This window comes from Stegostoma tigrinum, chromosome 15 (genome assembly GCF_030684315.1).
Source record: "Stegostoma tigrinum isolate sSteTig4 chromosome 15, sSteTig4.hap1, whole genome shotgun sequence".
NCBI lineage: Eukaryota > Metazoa > Chordata > Chondrichthyes > Orectolobiformes > Stegostomatidae > Stegostoma > Stegostoma tigrinum.
The window spans coordinates 60,861,676-60,881,189 of NC_081368.1; the positions used below are offsets into that span (position 1 = coordinate 60,861,676).

Consider the following 19,514-nt stretch of genomic DNA (forward strand, 5'->3'; position numbering starts at 1 on the left):
TTTGAGCTTCATACAGAAGTATCTGCCGTAACTGATATGAAGCATCTTCTGAAGTGAGGCGAGACAAAGTGGGTCTCAACCCAATTATAATGAAACGGCTCAGCATTTGCTTAGGGCGGGTTATCCCAGCTTATTTCATGGGTTAGATCATGCCTCAATTGATGTGCAGGTTTTGGCTCAACTGCAGAACGCAGGAGATGAGGGATGTATCTGGAGGGAATCACAACAGGAGTCAAAATTCACAAAACATCTCAATCAGCTTTGCGAAGATTTTCTATAAATTATTGATCCGACTGTCTCTGCAAAATGTCATGATCTCAAGATCGCATTTCACTTTGATTTGAGTTTTCAAGAGAGAATTAATTCTTCATTTCTGACTTTTAGGGAGAAGGCATCTAATTTAACTGTGAATCTCAGATTTCATCAGTAGCTTTCGGTTAAGAACACTGAGAAAAATAGCACAAAATTATTTGGACAAGGAATGTCCTGAATCCTATCCACAGGAACAAGGAGGAAACCATTGATCCCTTTCAGCCCCTCCTCTATTCCATTTGACTATGGCTGATCTGTACATCAACTCTGTACCCACCTTGGTTTAGTTCCCTTGATACAGTCTTGCAACAAATTTGTATCAATCTCAGTTTGGAGTTTCAAATGTCCCACCATCCTCAGCCCTTTGGATTCGTAAGACAGAATCTTTCCAGTCTCTGAATGACATGGACAGTCCAAATTAGTTGGAAAAATACAGCCACATTGGAAAAGGGAGACACTTGACATTCAGAAAAACAAACTCCAATTTTCCACCCAGAATTTTAAAGGTGATGCGGGAATCTCGTGAATAAGTAGCAAGGGGGGCCATTTGCATGCATTAAAGCGTCATCATTACCAATTCTTACCCCATTTATGTGCAATTTGCTATTGTCCCAAGTAGTAGAGAGAAACAAGATGGCAACAATTCCCAACAAGCAGACTGAGGTGTTTCAATTTGCAGTCTGCTTTTCCAGCGCTCCATCTTGACCTGTGTTCTCCAACATGTTTGGGCATGCTCTATGGCCAGTCACTGCTTGTACCCCCATCAGACACAGATCTGCCTGACCGTATCATTGTGGCATGTCTCCAATTCACTTAGAATAAAGTCCACCACTTCATTACTACACTTTGAACCTCACTGACTCTTTTCACCGTAATGCTGCCACCAGACAGCTTCACATTGAGGACTGGCACCTCTTGACACATCAGAACAGGGTGCATCTTGGGGCTCTTAGCTTATTTCCTGATTGCTCATTCACTTTGTATCTGCTTGGATGCTCTCTGCATCTCACCTTGTCTTTCCATCTCATTCGTGTTATTGTGTGGCATCGTGCTGTGTCAATACCACACCTGCAGAGTGTACCAGGCATTTATATAGCAAACACAATGATTATGCTAAAACTGAATGGCCATATCTCATGATAAGTTATTTGAAGATGAGGTTCCAGTGCTTGGAACAGTCTCAGGGGGGTTTGTCGCGCACAGCAGCCGGTGTATGCAATATAACCCTAGGATACAATGCATAACTGAAGAAGGCAGAGAGAGTATGTGGAGGAAGCTGGAGAACTGGGAGTGCAGCAGCAGAATTCCAGGAAGAAAGATGAGGACAGTGAGAAGGAGGAACATCACTTTCAACATGATGGAGTGACACAGTGCCGGGCGCAACAAAGCCAGACAGGATTTGACCCACCCGCTGCCAGCAGATGTGAGTTGGATGAGGCCATCCTCCAATTTGCTTTTGTTCAAAAGACAATTAACTTAATTTATTCTGGTTTTCCCCATTTTGTTTATCGCTTCTTCACTTTTACCACTGTTGTATAAAAGTTAACATTATCTGCCTTTTTGAAGGGTTTCTAACACATGAGGGTCCTCCTTTTGAACAGTGACAATATGTTATGCTGTGCTAGGTGATAGGGAAAGAATAGGCTTCTCTTACTCAGTGTTCCAACATGATATATTACTAGGGACAGGTAGTCTCTGTAGTTTCATTCTTGTAGCTGCAGTTACAGTGACAGTCAACCAAATGGGTGATGATGTGAGATAAGAAGGTGTAGAGCTGGATGAACAAGGCAGGCCAAGCAGCATCAGAGGAGCAGGAAGGCTGATGTTTCAGGCGTAGACCCTACTTCAGTAAAAGATGTGAAGTAGCAATACGTTTACCAATCAGAGCTTCTATATCCAAAGCAGTGTGACCTCTGTCACTCGTATGCCCTCAGGAGCTTTCCTTTTCATTTCCCTGCCGTTACACAAGCTGTGAAGGGCAATTAGCGACTTCCACCAATGGTGAGCACAGTGCTATTGGGTGTGGTGTGTACACCATGATGTGAGCAGGGGAGAATTGCATGAACTATTGCATGAAACCTCCTGAAGTTGAGATGAAATTCACACAATTTCTGGAAACATTCATAGCTTATTGGGCTTTTTTTAATGTTCATTCATGGGATGAGGACGTCGCTGGCTAGGCCAGCATTTATTGCCCATCCCTAATTGCCCAGTGGACAGTTAAGAATCAACCAAATTGCTGTGGATCTGGAGTCACATGTAGGGCAGACCAGATGAGGATGGCAGTTTCTTTTCCTAAAGGACATGAGTGAACCAAATGGATTTCCCTAATAATTAACAATTTAGATTAGATTAGATTAGATTACCTACAGAGTGGAAACAGGCCCTTCGGCCCAGCTAGTCCACACTGCCCCTTGAGGCTTCCCACCCAGACCCATCCATGAATTCATAGTCAGCGTTAGACTCGTAATCCCAGATTTTCATTGAATTCAAATTCCACCAACTACCATGTCAGAATTGAATCCAGGGCCCCAGAATGTTACTTGGGTCTCTGGGTTAACAGTCCAGCATGGACTGCATAGCCTTTGCACTTCCCACACACTCACTCAACCTCTCCCCACCTGCACCTTCCCTAACAGCTGTGCCAGCCACTATTATCTCACTTGATCCCTTTCTTGATGATGCAGCGAGGCTGGCGCAGGTCAGCTGCCAGTGCCCAGGAATGTAGAGTATGTACAGCTGCTGACCTCAGATGTTTCTGCCTGGTATCCGAGATGGAGGTCCAGAGAAGCAAGTAGCAATCTGGAGTCACCGCATACTCTGGTCTGACTTTCAGTTTGGAAATTCTCAGCATCTAGTTTCTGCCCAGGACAGTAGGAGAAACAGAGAGTGCATTTTAATGAGGTGAGATTAGGCAATAATAAGGATAACAATGTCTCTAACAACAATAATCCCTGTTTTCAGGCCTCTCGCCATTCACTGTGTGAAAATCTTATCTTGGTGTCTGGAACTCTGCTGGACAATGTGACTTTTGCTCTCGACATTCAGAAAGATTTCAGCCAACTCCTCACCCATTTTTCCCACATTTCTTGCTATAATCCGTGCCATTCAGGACCAGTGGAGGTGCTGCCCATAATTTGGCTTTAACTGCATAGTCAACATCTTAAAATCATTTTTAAGCACCTCACTTGGATCATCCTTCAGTGCTTCATGTTGATAGAAATAAAAGCCAGGTGGTGCAAGTTGCCTGCAAGTTAACCTTGCTCTGAGAATCTCAACCTGTTATGGGTGTAGTTAGAGTCATAGAGTCAAACAGCACAGAAAAGGGCATTCAGCCCATCAAGTCTGCACTGACAATAACTACCATTAAAGATGCGCTAATCCCAATTTCCTGCTCTAGTTGTATGATATGCCTTTCAAGGGAGTGGATCAGGTGAACCAGCGGAAGCTAGGGGAGGCAGTCTCGAGACCAACTGTGGAGCTGAGAGGATGCACAATAAAGTATTCTCTACTCTAATTTACCCTGCATCTACGTCATGTCCTATTTATGGCTTGAGTGAACTATAAAGACAATGCAACCAAGATACTTATTGAGGCTGCATAAGTGTTCCTGGGCTGGAATTCTTGTTCACAGTTCCTTAATCTTCAACACAAGTCCTCTGTTATAACTGAAAAAAAGAGAGTAATTCTTAACCTCAGTTTTTTGTGCCTCCTCCAGTTAAATGTTGCTGTATCACTACCCAGGCCCCTTTCTGAGAGATTGACCGCAGTTTGACTGAAGACAATTGAAGCCTTTGGAACCATGAGCGAAAATAAATGACTGTTTTGAAAAGTAGAAGAGAAATTGTGAACTTGGATTTATGTATTCATAATCCATCTAAACGAGTTACATTTGCTATATGCAAGCTTCTATTTTGAGCATATTTCACAGATCCTTCATATTTTGTTGTAATTGTGAAAAAAACTCTTTAAAAGAATAGAGAGGTAAATACTAGATATTTCAGTCAGTTTTCTGAGCTGAGCTGAAACTTTAATTTACCAGTACCAGTCTATGTGGAAACCATTAAGCACTCACAACCACCATACCACCCCGCCCCACCCACCCCCATTTATCTTCAGTCCTTTAATTGACTCCAATGTACAAAATTCAGATCTTGGAACCTTACAAAGGCACTGTTCCACCCTGATACCTCAGTATTGCATCTTGTGTCATGCAGATTTTTGTTTAAATCATACTCTCCGATTTAATATGAACAAGGTTTTAAGAGATTTGCTGGTGACTGAGAATTCTCTCCACCAGCTCTACTAATGCTTGCAACAAATATGCATCTCTGAGGAGTTCCTTCGGCTCTATCCCTCTAACCCCACTACACTTTGCAAACTTTAGCTTCAGCACTGAAGTTATTCTTGCATATCCCAGTTTCTCCATGCTAACCCAACTCCACAAACAAAGAATAGACAGAAAGTCAGGAGTAAGTCTCAAGTAACTTTTGCTGAAATAATGACTGGTGGGGAGGGAGGGTGCTGTTAAGTGACAGCGTGAAAGTGCTGTCACAAAACAGACAGTTTACTCAATGTCATACAACACACAGATTCCACATGGAACAGCCCTCCACACTAAACTGGCAATACCTCAGCCAGAAGGACAACCTATTATCGGCATTTTCTAATTAACCTGTTCAGAAATGTTACTACAACCTCTGGAGTTGGTGTGACTTGAACCCACGCTTCCTGGCTCAACATCCTCTTAAACAAAATGTCCAGGTTATGGCCATATTCAACCAATTATGTGTGGCAGCTTTACAAACCATCTAGTGGTGGTGCCCGAGTGCTAACCAGACAACCCATTTAAGAGTAGTAGAGCCAGCCAAAGGCAGACAAGTACCATTCTTATCAGTGGGACTCTTGAAGCCAACCTTCTTCTCTATACAGGTTGTTAGGTAATATCCACAAAGTACATGGAAGCAGTATGTTGTGATGATGGTTACTGTCCCTGCCTGCCACGTGGAAGACCAGGGTTCAATTCCCTGAAAGGAAGTGGCTGATGGCTGTGTGTAAATAAGTGAGTGATTTTTAAGGGCTCTTCTGGCACAGTGGTAGTCTCCCCGTCTTGGAGCCAGGAGGCCCATGTTCAAGTCTCACCTACTCCAGAGGTGTGCAACACATCACTGAACATGTTAATTGGAAAATAGTTAGAAGAAGGTGCATCCCAATTTATGGTAAAGTGCAACATTCTTACAAGGAGGTTTATGGCTAAAACAAATATGGAACATATCAATCAGAAAAGTAATGTTCAGCCTGGGTACAGAAGTGGAGACCAAGCCATTGTTGCTGATACAGTGAAAACTAATTGAAACCAATAGCCCAGAAGACTGGCTCTCAACAACTTCCAAATGATTTGTGTGAGTGTTCTGTTTTATTTCCATCTCCAGGGCCAAGCTATAGCTTGGGTGGTAACTCTTAAGGGAATTATACCTTTCCTATAAGTATAGTTACTGAGCAATTGCAAAAGAAGCCAGGTCACAGGGTGACATAAGATAACATAGAATGAGAGCCTGGTTTTGTTGGGCTCCAATTAAGATGACCCCTTTTACTATCCTCTTTATATAGTTATGTTCAATTAAGCCTAGTGCTGTTCACTCACAAGAGTACATCTCACATTTCTAAAGTGTTGAGGGGGCAGTGACTGGGATTTCTTCAGTATCGACTCTTTAAGGAAAGCACTGAATTAAGCGCCAATCAGAAGGCACAACTGGACAACAGTGGACCTTCCCTGGGATCAAGAACATGGAGACAGACATCCCAGCCACTGAGATCTCCCTGGCAATGATTTACCAGCAGCACAATTCAACAGCTGCACCCACAGGTTGATGGTGCCTCCTACTAGAATCATACCCACTTAAGGCCTAGAATTGTTGCTAAATCCTAGGCCACAGGTCAGTGATGGCAAGGGGCTGGTGAGACCCAGATTACACAAAAGCCAGATGAGTGCATCTGCGGAAAGACGAAGTAGCACCAATAGAAGATAGCTGCTGATGTCGGAGGGGGAGATATCAGGTCATGTGTGAAAAGATTTAGTCCAAGACAGTCTTGCAGGGATTCTCTCTGCTGTGTATATAAAATACATGGTTCAATAAATGTACAAACATATGAAATTACAAAATCAGAACCGAAGCAGGCCATCCAGTTCTTCAGGCCTGATCTACCGTGACATAAAACCATGGCCGATCTGTTTCATGTTCCAGGTTCCACATTGTTATCTATCTCTAATAGCCTTTGATTCCCTACGTAAAAAAAGCCTATCCAACTCCATCTTAAAAATATTCAGTGACCTTGCCTCCATTGCTTTCTGAAACAGAGTGTTCCAAAATAGCACAAACCTCCGACAGAAAACAAAAACATTTCCTCTGTTCTAATAGGGCAACACCTAATTTTAAAACAGTGCTGCCTAGCTCTTGAGTGACCCACAATAATCACTATTCTTTCTCGGCCTATCTTGCTAAGACCATGCAGAGCCTTATACACTTCAATTAAATTGCCCCTCATTCTTCTAAACTCCATTGAAAACAAGCCCGGCCTGTGCAATCTTTATCACAATGCAACCTGCTCATTCCCAATAAATCTCCTTTCAACTGCCTCCAGAAAAGGAAATCAAAACTGCACATAGTATTTGAAATGTCGTCTCACAAAATTCCTCTATAATTGAAGCTTAATGTCTTATACAGGTAGTTCTCCTATAATGTGATAATTAAGTTCTTGTGTGACCTCACGCTATAGAAAATCATGTTATAGGGAAATCGCTATAGAAAATTGCTGTTCTTACACAGCAGAAGGTTCAAGTTATCCAAACAAGGTCCACCTGATTTGGCCACATCTGGAGTATTGTGTCCAGTCTGGTCACCTTATTACAGGAAAAATGTGGAAGCGTTGGAAAAGGTGCGGAGGAAATTTACCAGGATGTTGCCTGGAATGAAGGGAAGGTCTTACGAGGAATGGTTGAGAGAGCTAGGGTGTTTCTTTATAGAACGATGAAGGATGAGAGGTGACTTGATAGACGTGTACAAAATAATCAGAGGTAGAGGTACAGTAGGCAGCAGAGGCATTTTCCTAGGGTGGAGGTAGTTTTTATGAGGGAATGTAGTTTTAAAGTGAAAGGAGTTAGATATTGGGGAGACGTCAGAGGTAGGTTCTTTACTCAGAGACTGGTAGGGTTGTGGAATGCATTGCTGGAGAGGGTAGTAGAGTTGGCCTCATTAGAGGCATTTAAGCAGCTATTAGATAGGCATATGGATGATAGTATAAGGTAGCGGTGGAGGTTAGATAGACCTTAGGTTTAGGGTAAAAGTTCGGCACAACATCTTGGACCAAAGGGCCTGTACTGTGCTATGTTCTATTCATCAATCACATTACAGCCAATTCAACTGAATGAAACACACCATGTAGCAGAGCTACATGTATTTGATTCAAATATGTAGTAAAGGCTACCATTCCACCAGTCTTTCTGACTATGTGCTGTACTTCCATTCTAATTTTTGTGACTTATTCACTAGAATGCATAGATCCCTGTGTACCCTGGAATTCTGCCAATCAAGCTCCTCAACTATGTCACTGATATCGATGATAAAATGACATGTGTACAGTACAGACCTCTACAACACATACCACCAATATGAATTTGACCTTCTTGTACATGTATCCTGTTTCTGTCGACCAGCCAATATTTCAACCATGGTAAAGTATTACCCCCTACCAATTAGCTCATTCTTTGTTCAATAACCTTTTATGTGGAATTTTGTCAAATGTTTTCTGCAAATCTAAGCACAGGACATCAATGGATTCCCCTACTTCCACTGTGCATCTCACTCCTTCACAGTTATATCTTTATTATCTAATATTTTCAATTAACTCCACAATCTCACCCTCTGGAGCACATATATTTCCCTAACTTATGTTTTTCCTTCTTAGATTGCTATTGAACTTCTTGTTATCTATTTTACATTTCTAACAAACTTGTTTTCATACAATTTGGCTAACTTTTCTTTGAATTCTGACAAGTCATCTGACCTGTCACTCATCTTTGGTAGTTATATTTCCTTAGGTTTGATGCTCTCTTTAACTTAGTCAACCACAGATGGTGATCATTCCCTTGGAATTTATTTTTGTAGTAGGAATGTACTTGTTCTGCCTATTCTGAAATGTCCCCTTAAAGAGATATTTCACACCAGCCACTGCTTCTCTATTGATATATCTCCTTGGCTAGTATCCTTTCACTCCAGCAGGTTCAGCTTTCATGCCACATCGTTACCCCTTTTTAAGTTGAAAATACTTGACTTAGACCCAGTCATCTTCCTTTCAACTAGATATAAAACTAAATCAATATAAGATCACTGCTAGCTCGGGGTCATTACTCAGGTCATTAATTAATCCTGCCACACTGCGCAATACCAACATACACTTGGCCAGTTCCAAAATGAGCTGTTATCAGAGACTACTTCATGAGCCTTCTATGAACTCCACAGAGATACCTATTACCAATCTGACTTTTCCAATTTATATGCAGATTAAAATCACTTATAATTATTGCAGTTCACATTTATTCATTTCAGTATACATTATCAATTCATTTACTTTGTTAAGAATGGCTTTGCACATTCAGATAGAGTGAGTTAGGCTTTTTTCTAAATCTTCCTGACATCGAGCCTTGATACGTTCTCTAGCTCTTCACAGCATGTCTGAGCTTCATTTTCCACATCAGTATTTTGCTCTCTTGCCTTGATTCCATCCCCAATTCATTACAATCACCCAAGCTTGTTCCTTCATGCCCCAACTTTAAATGCATTTCTACGTCCTGTTATGTGACTTGCAAAAAACATCAGTCCAGGTTCATTTCAGGTGCAGACTGTCCCAACAGCGCAGATACCACTTTTTTCAGTACAGGTACCAGTGCTCCTCGAACCAGAGTCCACTTTTCCCAAACCAGTCTTTGAGTCATGTATTCGCTCTGTGCCAATTTTCACATAGCTCAGCGAGTTATCCAGGCATTATTAACTACGAGGTTGGGTTTCATAACTTAGCGCCAAAATTCTCATTCTATGTCAGTAGAACATCTTTCTGGTTTTATAACCAACATGAATCACAACCATTGGATCCCCCCACTTCCCACTGCAAATCCATCACCAGCCAAACTGCACAACCATAATTGGACTCTCAGCCTTTGCTGCAGAGAACAGTTTTTTTTCATTTGATTTGATTTAATTTATTAGTGTCACGTGTACCCAAGTTCAGTGAAAAGCTTTGTTTTGAGTGGGGTGCAGCAGATCATAACATAACGATCATAACATGACATTCAATATGCAGTTCTTCCGTTACCAGTAACTTCCTTCTTAACTGCATTTCTTGAATGGTTTCCTGCCCCACAGTCCCATATCCAGTAAGCTCACCCACCCTGCAGCCATCACCCTCATCCAAGCAAGCTGAGAAGACTTCAGATCCGTTGGACAATTGTAGAGACTGACACTGCTGTGCTCCCGGGTCCTTTTACTTGGCTCAGCTGCGGTCAAGCCTTGCTGTCCCTAACCATTGACCAAATCAGAAGACACTATCTCGAGGGGTATTGTTACCTCTTGGCATAAATTGTCCAGGTAATATTCCCCCTCCTTGGTCATTGATGGGGAACAGGCCTTGTTAACCAGTCCCTTAACTACACAGCGGCTGTGTTACCGCAACAGAACTCTTGCTGGGAGCAACAGGAACGCACCCGGCGGGACCCAGAACTGTCATGAACATTTAAAACGAACGAAAGCAACAGCAGCAGCCATATTCCCACATTAAACAGGACAAGAGAACAAAGCAGCAGTACGGTGAAACGGGAGGAAAACTGCAGAGATTTTAAAAAGGCTCAGAAAAGAAACCACTGCACTTTCAAATGAGGGCTGACCAACTGTGGGGTGAAAACCATCAAACACAGAAGTAAAATCTCGAGGCAGCTACACTCCAGTGATAAGTGAGGCTGGTGGTGCATACAGCAGACAGACTTTAAAAATAAAAAAAAAATCAGGATTCATACCTGGAATCCTGCCCTTCTTGGAACTTCAAATCCCTACCAGCTACAACACAGACGAAAGAAAACTCAGGCAGCACAGAAAGCAAATTCAGAGCATTCAAATATTGGAGAATACTGCCTCAACAGATGGCTGGTGTGTGGTCCTGAGGGCATTACTCTACAACAGCACTTTGAACAATGTCCACACCTTAATATGGAATGCACTGCCTGGAAATGTGGTGGAGGCAGGTGTAATTGAAGTATTCAAGAGGGCATTGGATGGTTTTCTGGATATTGGGATATAGGGAGAAGGCAGGAGATTAGCACTAGGTGACCAAACTGGTGCAAGCACAATGGGCCAAATGGCCTCCTGCTGCATAGTAATCATGCTGTGATTCTGAGTTCAATCTCCCACTATATGTCAAGCCTCATCTTCCATCAAGGCTAAATATTAAGGGTATTTAGTCTTTAATTGGAAGACCTTGATATTTATTTTCACATGCACACCTTGTCGTTTCAAAGTCTTTCACATGTTGTATAGAAGCAGTAAATATCTCAAAACCACCTGTGCAAAAGTTGAGTTTTTGAGTTGTTCTAAGACAATGGTGGAGAAATATCTTCATCTAGTGTTATTTCTGGTTTAATTCTTGTGGCATTCTTTGCTGATCCTATTGGAAAAGACTATGTGAGACATACAGGTAGTGCCTGTTACACTGCCTGTCCCCAGCAAGTTCAGTTTGGTGTGCATGGCACTCCTAGAAGTGCACTTTGCAATCTATACATATCTTTCCCATTGTTTCTTTAATTAAATAGAATCAATCCAAGTTGAAGCAAGTCCTTCAGCTCTCCAATAATAGTTATTTGGAGGTTCTGTCGGTTGTTGTTTTGTGTGGTGTGTTCCTGCTCACTTTTTAATTCCTTTGGTCTTGCCCAATTACCCACTTAATGGAAAAAAGCTTTTGAGTTATCCATTGCCTCATCTAGTTCAGGGGTATCTGATTTAACTTATATTTCAGATTTAAATTAATATTTATTGAAGTGGATAGCTTTCCACTCTTTGCCATTTTCTTCTTTATATTTACATATATTTCCTGGAAAATGGAGCATCCTGGCTTTACAAATGCTGATTAGTCTCCGATAGTTTGCTCTTCCTATGTAAATTGCATTGTGAAATTTTAGACTACACTTGCCTGTATCTAATGATATCATTTCCATCCCATCACAGTCACATCTGGAAAACTTTATTCTGAGCCAGAGTCTCAGATTACCATTACATTGAAAAAGTCTTGTTATAGCATAAGAATTAGATGTACTTGCATTCTTGATTAGGAAACCCAGTTCAGAAGCAATAACATTGGGCAATAAATGCTACTGAAACTTTCTGCTGAAGAACTGTTTATTGTTCTTTATTTATTTTTCTGAACGGCTATCTTTTAAAATTACCTCAGAGAAAAACCTATTATCTTTTCTTTGCAATCGCTGTTAAAAATAAGACTTACAAGCACTTCAGTAAAAATTATTTCCCCTGCCACAAAAGTAGTGTCATATATTATTGCCAGACTTCAGGAGTGCTATTTTGCAAAGTACAGCTGCCCAACGATGCAGGTACGGAAGAGAAGACTGCCCTCATTTTGAATTATATAGCATAACATGCTTTTGCATAAAGAACTGTATTGGAAATTCAGTCTCGTGTGATTTGTGACTGTATTCAGAAATTCTCTAGCTGAAATATGGTGCAAACAACAACTTGCATTTAAATTGCCCCTTTAACATAATAAAACCTCCCAAGGTGCTTCATAGAAGTGTTATTAAACAAGTTTGTCACTAAGCTACTTAAGAAGCTCTTAGGAGTTGTGATCAAAAGCCTGGTCCAAAAGGTGGTAATGCAGAAGTCAAAGACGCCCTTCCAACCCTGAAAATTCCTCAGACATAGTTATTGGGACAATCACAGCAATTTTTAAATTCATTTTAGAATATAGGTGTTGCTGACGAGGCTAGTATTTATTGCCCGTTCCTAATTACTCTTAGAAGATGGTGGTGAGCATTTATCTTGAACCACTGAGCAGTTTGTTTTTGGTTACTTCAGAGGACAAATAAGTGTCTTCAACTTTGATTTGTACAATTAACAGTAGCTTAGATTAATAATGTCAGGCAATGCTGATACAGCTCCCTCCTTCTGTCAGAATCAGCAAACTCTCTCATATCAGTAACATATTATTAGAAACATGTTCCATCGACAAAAGCCTGAAGATACGCAGACAAAAACTAATATGATTTAGCATTCTTGGGGATTCTTTGATTTTTGGAAAGGTGCACAACTTCTGGTGGCATTTCTGAGCAAATAAGGCGACAACCCTTAAAATAATAACCGTTCAGGGTGAATTCATGCAAACAGCAGAGAAAATCAAGATAACAAGGTGTAGAGCTGGATGAACACAGCAGACCAGGCAACATCAGAGGAGCAGGAGAAGAAAGGTCCAGACCCAAAACATCAGCCTTCTTGCTCCTCTGATACTGCCTGGCCTGCTGTGTTCATCCAGCTCTACACCTTGTTATCTCAGACTCCAGCATCTGCAGTTCCTGCTATTTCAGAGAAAATCTTACATTAAGTTGTTGAGGCTAGGTCAATCAAAATGCTGAAACTGAACTGACATTTCCTTCAGGATATTAACAGATCTGGAACCAGCCCTAGTAGATTCAGTTTGAGATCTAGATCATCCACAATCTAATTAAACAATAAATCGGCTTGTGGGTTGAATTGGCTACTGCTGTTCCTATGATGGGCATTTAATTTCAAACGGGTGTTTAATTTGAACACAGTAGTGTTCGGGAGGGGAGAAATTTGGTCACTCAGTAAAGTATAAGAGGGGGAACCTTCAGAAGAAAGCAGCAGTGTTGATGAAATAAAGGCAAGTTTACTTAAAGCAGAGAGATTGTAGCCCGGATAAAGCACTCTCTCTTGAACGAAAGCTTTTTTTTCATGATTGCTGTGCATTAAATAAAACCATTATTTACAGCTATTTCAATATAAGCTGGGCAAGATAAGCACTGTGGTTGACAGATATATTTCACTGAGTCAGAGCAAAACCTGATTCAATCATATTTGTTTTTTTTCCAAAGGTTTATTTATTTTTACTTTCAAGGCATGAGAAAATCAAACCAATCAGCAGTCTTGGCTTTTTTATAAGTAATGCATCAGTCAAAGATCACTGAAATAAAATTTAAGATAATTTTTAAAAAGAAAAATCATCTGTAGAAAATAATGGATGAAATCTTACAGAAGATAATGTTATTTTGTATCATTTTCAAAACAGATAAAGGGACACTCGACTGTCTCATTAGGTATAAATTAGATTGGCTTGTGCTGTTATTGTGTGCACAGACAAGACAAATTGAAGAAAAAATGATGATGATTAGATAAGCTTTGTCCCTTTGAAATTGTTCTGCTCCAGCTTCTCACCACATTGGCCTATTTCCACTATGACTAATTCCTGATATAGGTAAACCTAAAGATTGTCAAATATTATGTAAGAATGGGAGTGACTTTTGATTATATTAGCATGTGAGGGAAATGCAATGGGTTAACAATTTCATTAAAATAGCTAAAAGAGGAGGGTCAAGCGAGCCAGGTAAGTATTTATATGACAATATAAGAGCATGAGGTACTAAATATTAGTATGACTGCCAATGGTTGGTAGATCAGGATTGAAGATAAAGTACAGTCTTCGACAGAAATGGAGCACAGGGATTTATGGGACCAGAGTACAGAGTTTTAATTAAGTCCCCATTTTAAAGTTATATCTCTAAAATTATATGCTGTATGTCTAAACCTTTGCCTGGATTTCTTTGGACATGTCCCACTCCACTGCACCCCCAGCAAAGTTATAGTGGCAGAGTTATAGTGGCTATGAGAATATACCAAGCTGCCATCTTCATTGTACAGGTTGAAACTTTCCTGCCTACATAATATCTTAGATCTAGGGCTGGTTGCATGGGAGTTCTTTCATTGTTGTGTAGTCATGGACATTGGTGATACAAAGCTAAGATTCTACCACTGGTAGGAGAGTTTAATATTGTAAATGTGGGCATTTAGAACTCACAAAGGGAAAAGTTGGCATCAATTGACACAGGCTTGAGATTTTCAATATATCGTGTTGGCATTTCTTGAATATGTATCAAATACCTAAAGCAAAACCGTACTTTTATTGACCCAACAGCTGAGAGAGTTTTAATATGTTTCGATTTTCACAGAGAGAACATGGGCTCTACATTGATCCTTGGTATGACCAGAATGGATTCTGTTGTGCTGAATGTCACCGTGGACATCGATATTGCCAGCGAGTCTGTGAACCTCTCGGTGGCTACATGCCATATCCTTACCACTACCGAGGTTGTCGTGTTATTTGCCGGATTATCATGCCATGCAATTGGTGGGTTGCACGCATCCTGGGGAGGGTATAAAATCAGTTCTCTGCAATAAGTGTGTCAGCGGACTTCAGTGCCTGTTGCAGCTTCTTTCGTTGTCCCTCCTGCAAAATGTCTAGGTCTTTGAATCTGATTGCCAACAACATTAAAACGTATTACCTGTTCTAATTAAAGAAGGAATTCTAACATTCCACTTTCCTTTAAGAATATCGCAAGGAAGATCAGACATTGCAGCTTTGAACAACATTTTTTTCATTTTCTGTATGATTTAACATTTGATTAACTGTGTGGGAGTATGTTTAGTTTATGGCTGACAGCTAATGTTCTTTCATGAACCCCAAGTTTGTGCATCTCATCGAGTATCAAACACCTAATATTCTGATTCAGAAGAATTGCAGGCTGTTATCTATTTTAGAATTTTTATTTCAATGTAAACTTTCCATGCAGTTGCCAAAGTCTTTGAACAAGAGAATACATTAAAGTATGTGACAAAGGAACATAATTTCTCAAGTACTGAAATTAATTTAGTCCTGTGGAGAATCTCAACATAGGTCACTATGAACAAACTACACCCACACAACAAAACTCATTACGTTTTTTTTCTTTTAAATATTAAACTTTGTAAACATTAATCATAGAATTTTTCATGTTGTCCACATAAAGGTTCTCTTCAGGCAGCAGGGCACAAGTTACAAAATATATACGTACTTAATCATAATTTGCTAATGGAAAATTATCTTTTCTACCACTTGTGGTGTTATCTTTGGTCCCTCACTGCACAGCTTAAAAAAACAAGATCATCTTCATTGTAAATGTATTGCATTCTTAATCTGGAATTTCTGAAATATCACAATCCATTATTATTTTCTCTATGCGTTTCATATTGGTCAATCGTTGTAGGAACATTTTGTACTTAGAATGGTGTCTTTATGATTCCACAAAACTAATAAATCTATCTATTCATAAAAAATAAAACAAACTTTAGCTTCTCTCAACTTGGCATATTTTTCGATCCCTTTCACACTTCATATGTCTCACATACAAGGTAAGGTTCATTGCAGAGAGGTAAAGTTGATCATTGACGAGACAAAGAGAAATGACTTTCTTATGACCTCCAATTGACTTGATGATCTGCTAAAAGCAGTTAGTCTCCAATTAGCCTGGGCGAACAAGCAATTACACTTCATGGCTGTAATAGGGACAGACTGAGCTATACATAACTGGTTTTAGCAGCAGAATTTGTGGATTATTTGTAGGATCATTTTAATGAGAAATTGTCAAGATGTGATGGGCTGCTGTTTTACAGCCTGTCTGGTTTTGCCTTCTCTCGTGCTGGTGTCCTACCTCTGAGCCAAAAGACCTACATTCAAGTCCCATCTGCTTCAGAGGTGGGTCAGAACGGTTTGATTAAAAACATCTAGAAAGTAAATCCTCTGTTAGCAGCCCAGAGCCATTTGTAATTACCAGGAAATGCAGGTTTTATTAAAACTACTGATATGTTTTTAATATTACTTGATATTATTATTTTGATTTAGAGTCCTGCTATTATGCTTAAAGTCACCTGTCATGAAGGATTAAATGGAGACAAGAAACCATTAGACCAGTAATAAATTTAACCCATCTTGATCATTCTCAATTCCAATGAAAAATACATCGTGCACAAACCAGGCCATGTTCACTGTAGGTAACCAAGCTGCCTCAGTAACGGAATTAGTGAAAAATAGGTTGAAACAAGTCGGGGATTACAAAAAAACTACTGGATCACAGGTATTGACCAAATAGGCTATTTACACAATAATAGTGTTGTTAAAGTAGATTTTGTGGATAACAGACTCACTTTTTTAAAAAAAATGAGTACTATTTGAATTGTATCCTTCAGCAATCAGCAACATTCTGTAGACGTGCTGTAGCATTTTCCATAGTCCAGAGATTGAGCTGAAAAAAAGTTACTTCATGTTCCCAAAGGTCAATTGTCACAACACATGCATGTTCAGCCTCTTGCATGTATAATGCTTATAGCAGCTTTTGAAAATGCAATCAGTTCAGCATTCCTCATTGGTGGGAATTAAGAGCCATTACATTTCCACTATAGAATGCACTAGTGTTTTGAAATGAATTAAAACTGAATAAGCCACCATGATTTCTAAAGCACTGTAATTGCTGTCTTTGTTCAAAATAGATATGATTGAAGTTACTTTTGCAACCAGCACACTTGAAAGGTGATGTGAGCTCAAATCCGTAGAATGAATCATTTTTTGACAGTGCCTCAGAATTCCAAGCCAGAATAAGTTAAGACATAATTGAATTGTTTAATGTTAAATAAAGGATTTTTATTCCACATGAATATTCAGTTTTTTCTAACATCTAGAAATGAACATCCCTCATGAACCGCAAAATCACATCTACCTTTTGTTCAGCACCAGCCTCATCCATTGAAAGCTCAAAAGAATTCAAAATGACAGCAGTTCAGGGCAGGGTTCTCGGTTTTAGTTTGAGACTCTGGCTTCATGTGAGGATCACAATCTTGCAGTATGTGGGAAACAGTCAACCTGCAGTGATTTTCCCAGAACAGGCCAATTAGTGGGTAAGAAACCTCACAATCCAATTAAGCATGCCAGGCTAGCTTGCAAGGCTGGAAAGCCAATAAGACACCCTACTGCTCTGTGGTACTCTGTTCATATCATATTTGGGTTTGCTTTGATTGGCTCATCTCCCTCATTCTTGAGATTCATGTAGCTTCCCATTGTAACAACAACTGAAACACCATGCACGTGGTACATGCACTGTGTAAAGGTCCAGTACTCATGCAATATACCACTGCACTCATTAAGATCCTTGCTTCATTCGCCTTTTAAAAACTTATACGAAGCACAAATCCAATTGAGAGAGTGCAGATGGTACAATAGTTGGGTTTGTATTTTCATTCACAGCCTTCTTACATAACATCAATTCATTTAAGTCCAACGCAGTGCTTTAGAAGGAACCAAACTAATGTACACTATACAGTATCATAAAGATATTTTAATTGCATGTATTTAAAGTTATCTGAAAAATGTATAATGTTGCACTGCATGGATTAATAAAGTTCATAACAAAGGTGCAAGAACAGTCTTATGTTTTTTTTTCTCTGCCACCCCTTTATTAACTAATGCAGAAAATAATTACAGCAGTGTCTCTGCACACCCCTTATCGACAAGGAACAGCAAAGATTGGACTTTTTCAACAGAGCCTTTAATGTTTTACTGGTAAAATTCTGTTTGATTCCATGTACCCTTGCTCAGACTGAATGAACCCTGTAACCTGGGGCTTAGAAATGGTTCGGGAGGGAGCTAATAAAAGTCTATTCTTATTTTCTTGGAAGTTGCAAATTTGCAACCACAGTTCAAACTCTTTACCCTCCATATAACTATTTTAAGTCCGGTGTCATTGGACAGTTATTTTGCAAGAAATGTGCAGTTAACAGTGGAAATAATCAGCTTTGTTCATTGTTCCAGGAACTAACAATACCAGCTCGGTTACAAAAATAGTTTCAACACAGTGGGAGCTGTTTCAGTGAAGCCCGTGCTGAATGCCAGCCTGGTTAGATGAATGTGCCAAAAATGTGCAGAGAATGAAGATTGACATCAAGTTAGCGTTAAATGCTGGTTTGACATGAGCCTCAACTTCTTTGCGAATAAATGTCTCTTGGTGGAATAGGCAGTAGCAGTTTGCCATGCATTGCTATACACTAAGAGAACTAATATTGGAAGTTTGCATAATGATATCGAGTGACATAGCTAAATCAAGTAAACTGGAAAGAACAGAAAGGTCCATTATAGCACTCAGGGAAAATGTGCATAGACAAGTTAATAATGGAACTAGAGTTCTTGCACAAAGTTCCATGGTATCCAGCAGCATCGCTTTGGGATATTAAGCAAAGATATATCCCAAACACCCAACGAAACAATTGTCACATCAGAAGAGAGGTAAGTGTGAGAAGTCCACTTGTTTTTGCAAGGGTAATTACCATCTCCATGGTGCAGGGTGCCAATAACATTACCCACATGGCTTTGTGGGCATGGCATTCACTGTTATTCAATTGGTGCGTTCAGCACTTCATGGCTGCGATCATCAGTCTGTCCCAGCCCGGTCTAAAAGCAATCTATCAACCACAATAACAAACCAGACAGTGATCACTAGGTGAAAAGGGCTCTCTGTTCTACATCAGTTGATACTTTTTCTCACAGCCCAGCTCCACAAGACCAAATCATTACAACCATGCTGCCATGAAAAAACAGCATTGAGAAGGTGATTGGGTTTCTGAATCGACAACTCCATTTCTTGACCATGAAGAAGTCCACCAGTAACTTGTTGGAATGGTGTACCGATACAAGGTGGGCTATTGCCTCCACCACTTTCATGAGCGCGGAGCCCTTAGCTACACTGATTCCAACACAAGGGGGAAGTGGATGGAGATGAGGAGTAGCCACCAGCCCCAAGTTCTAAACATCCTTCACCCAAGTCCATTTCAATGGACTTCACACATATTCTCACCATCCATGGAACCAACAATCACACAATCCTTTACCCCCAGACTTCCACTTGGGCCCACCAGTTTGCCATGTCAGTACCTTTTAAGGTTTGTACAGTGCCAGAAACTGAGATGGTAGCAGCAAGTGTCATATTGAGTGGCAGTCTTTCTTCCTCTTCAGCCTATATGTAGAGAATTTCAGCCTCCCAACTTACTGCCTTCCCT

The 19,514-nt window shown here is 40.2% G+C and overlaps 1 protein-coding gene across 1 annotated transcript in view; it reads left to right on the plus strand.

The window, feature by feature from the left end:
- The window catches only part of tnmd (tenomodulin), a 171,873-nt gene extending 153,988 nt beyond the window's left edge, over positions 1-17,885 (plus strand). The window contains exon 7 of the mRNA XM_048544024.2: positions 14,606-17,885. Within this exon, the coding sequence (XP_048399981.2) occupies positions 14,606-14,815 (210 nt within the window). The 3' untranslated portion in view covers positions 14,816-17,885. The remainder of the gene's footprint in view (positions 1-14,605) is intronic.
- The last annotated feature ends 1,629 nt before the right edge of the window (positions 17,886-19,514 follow it).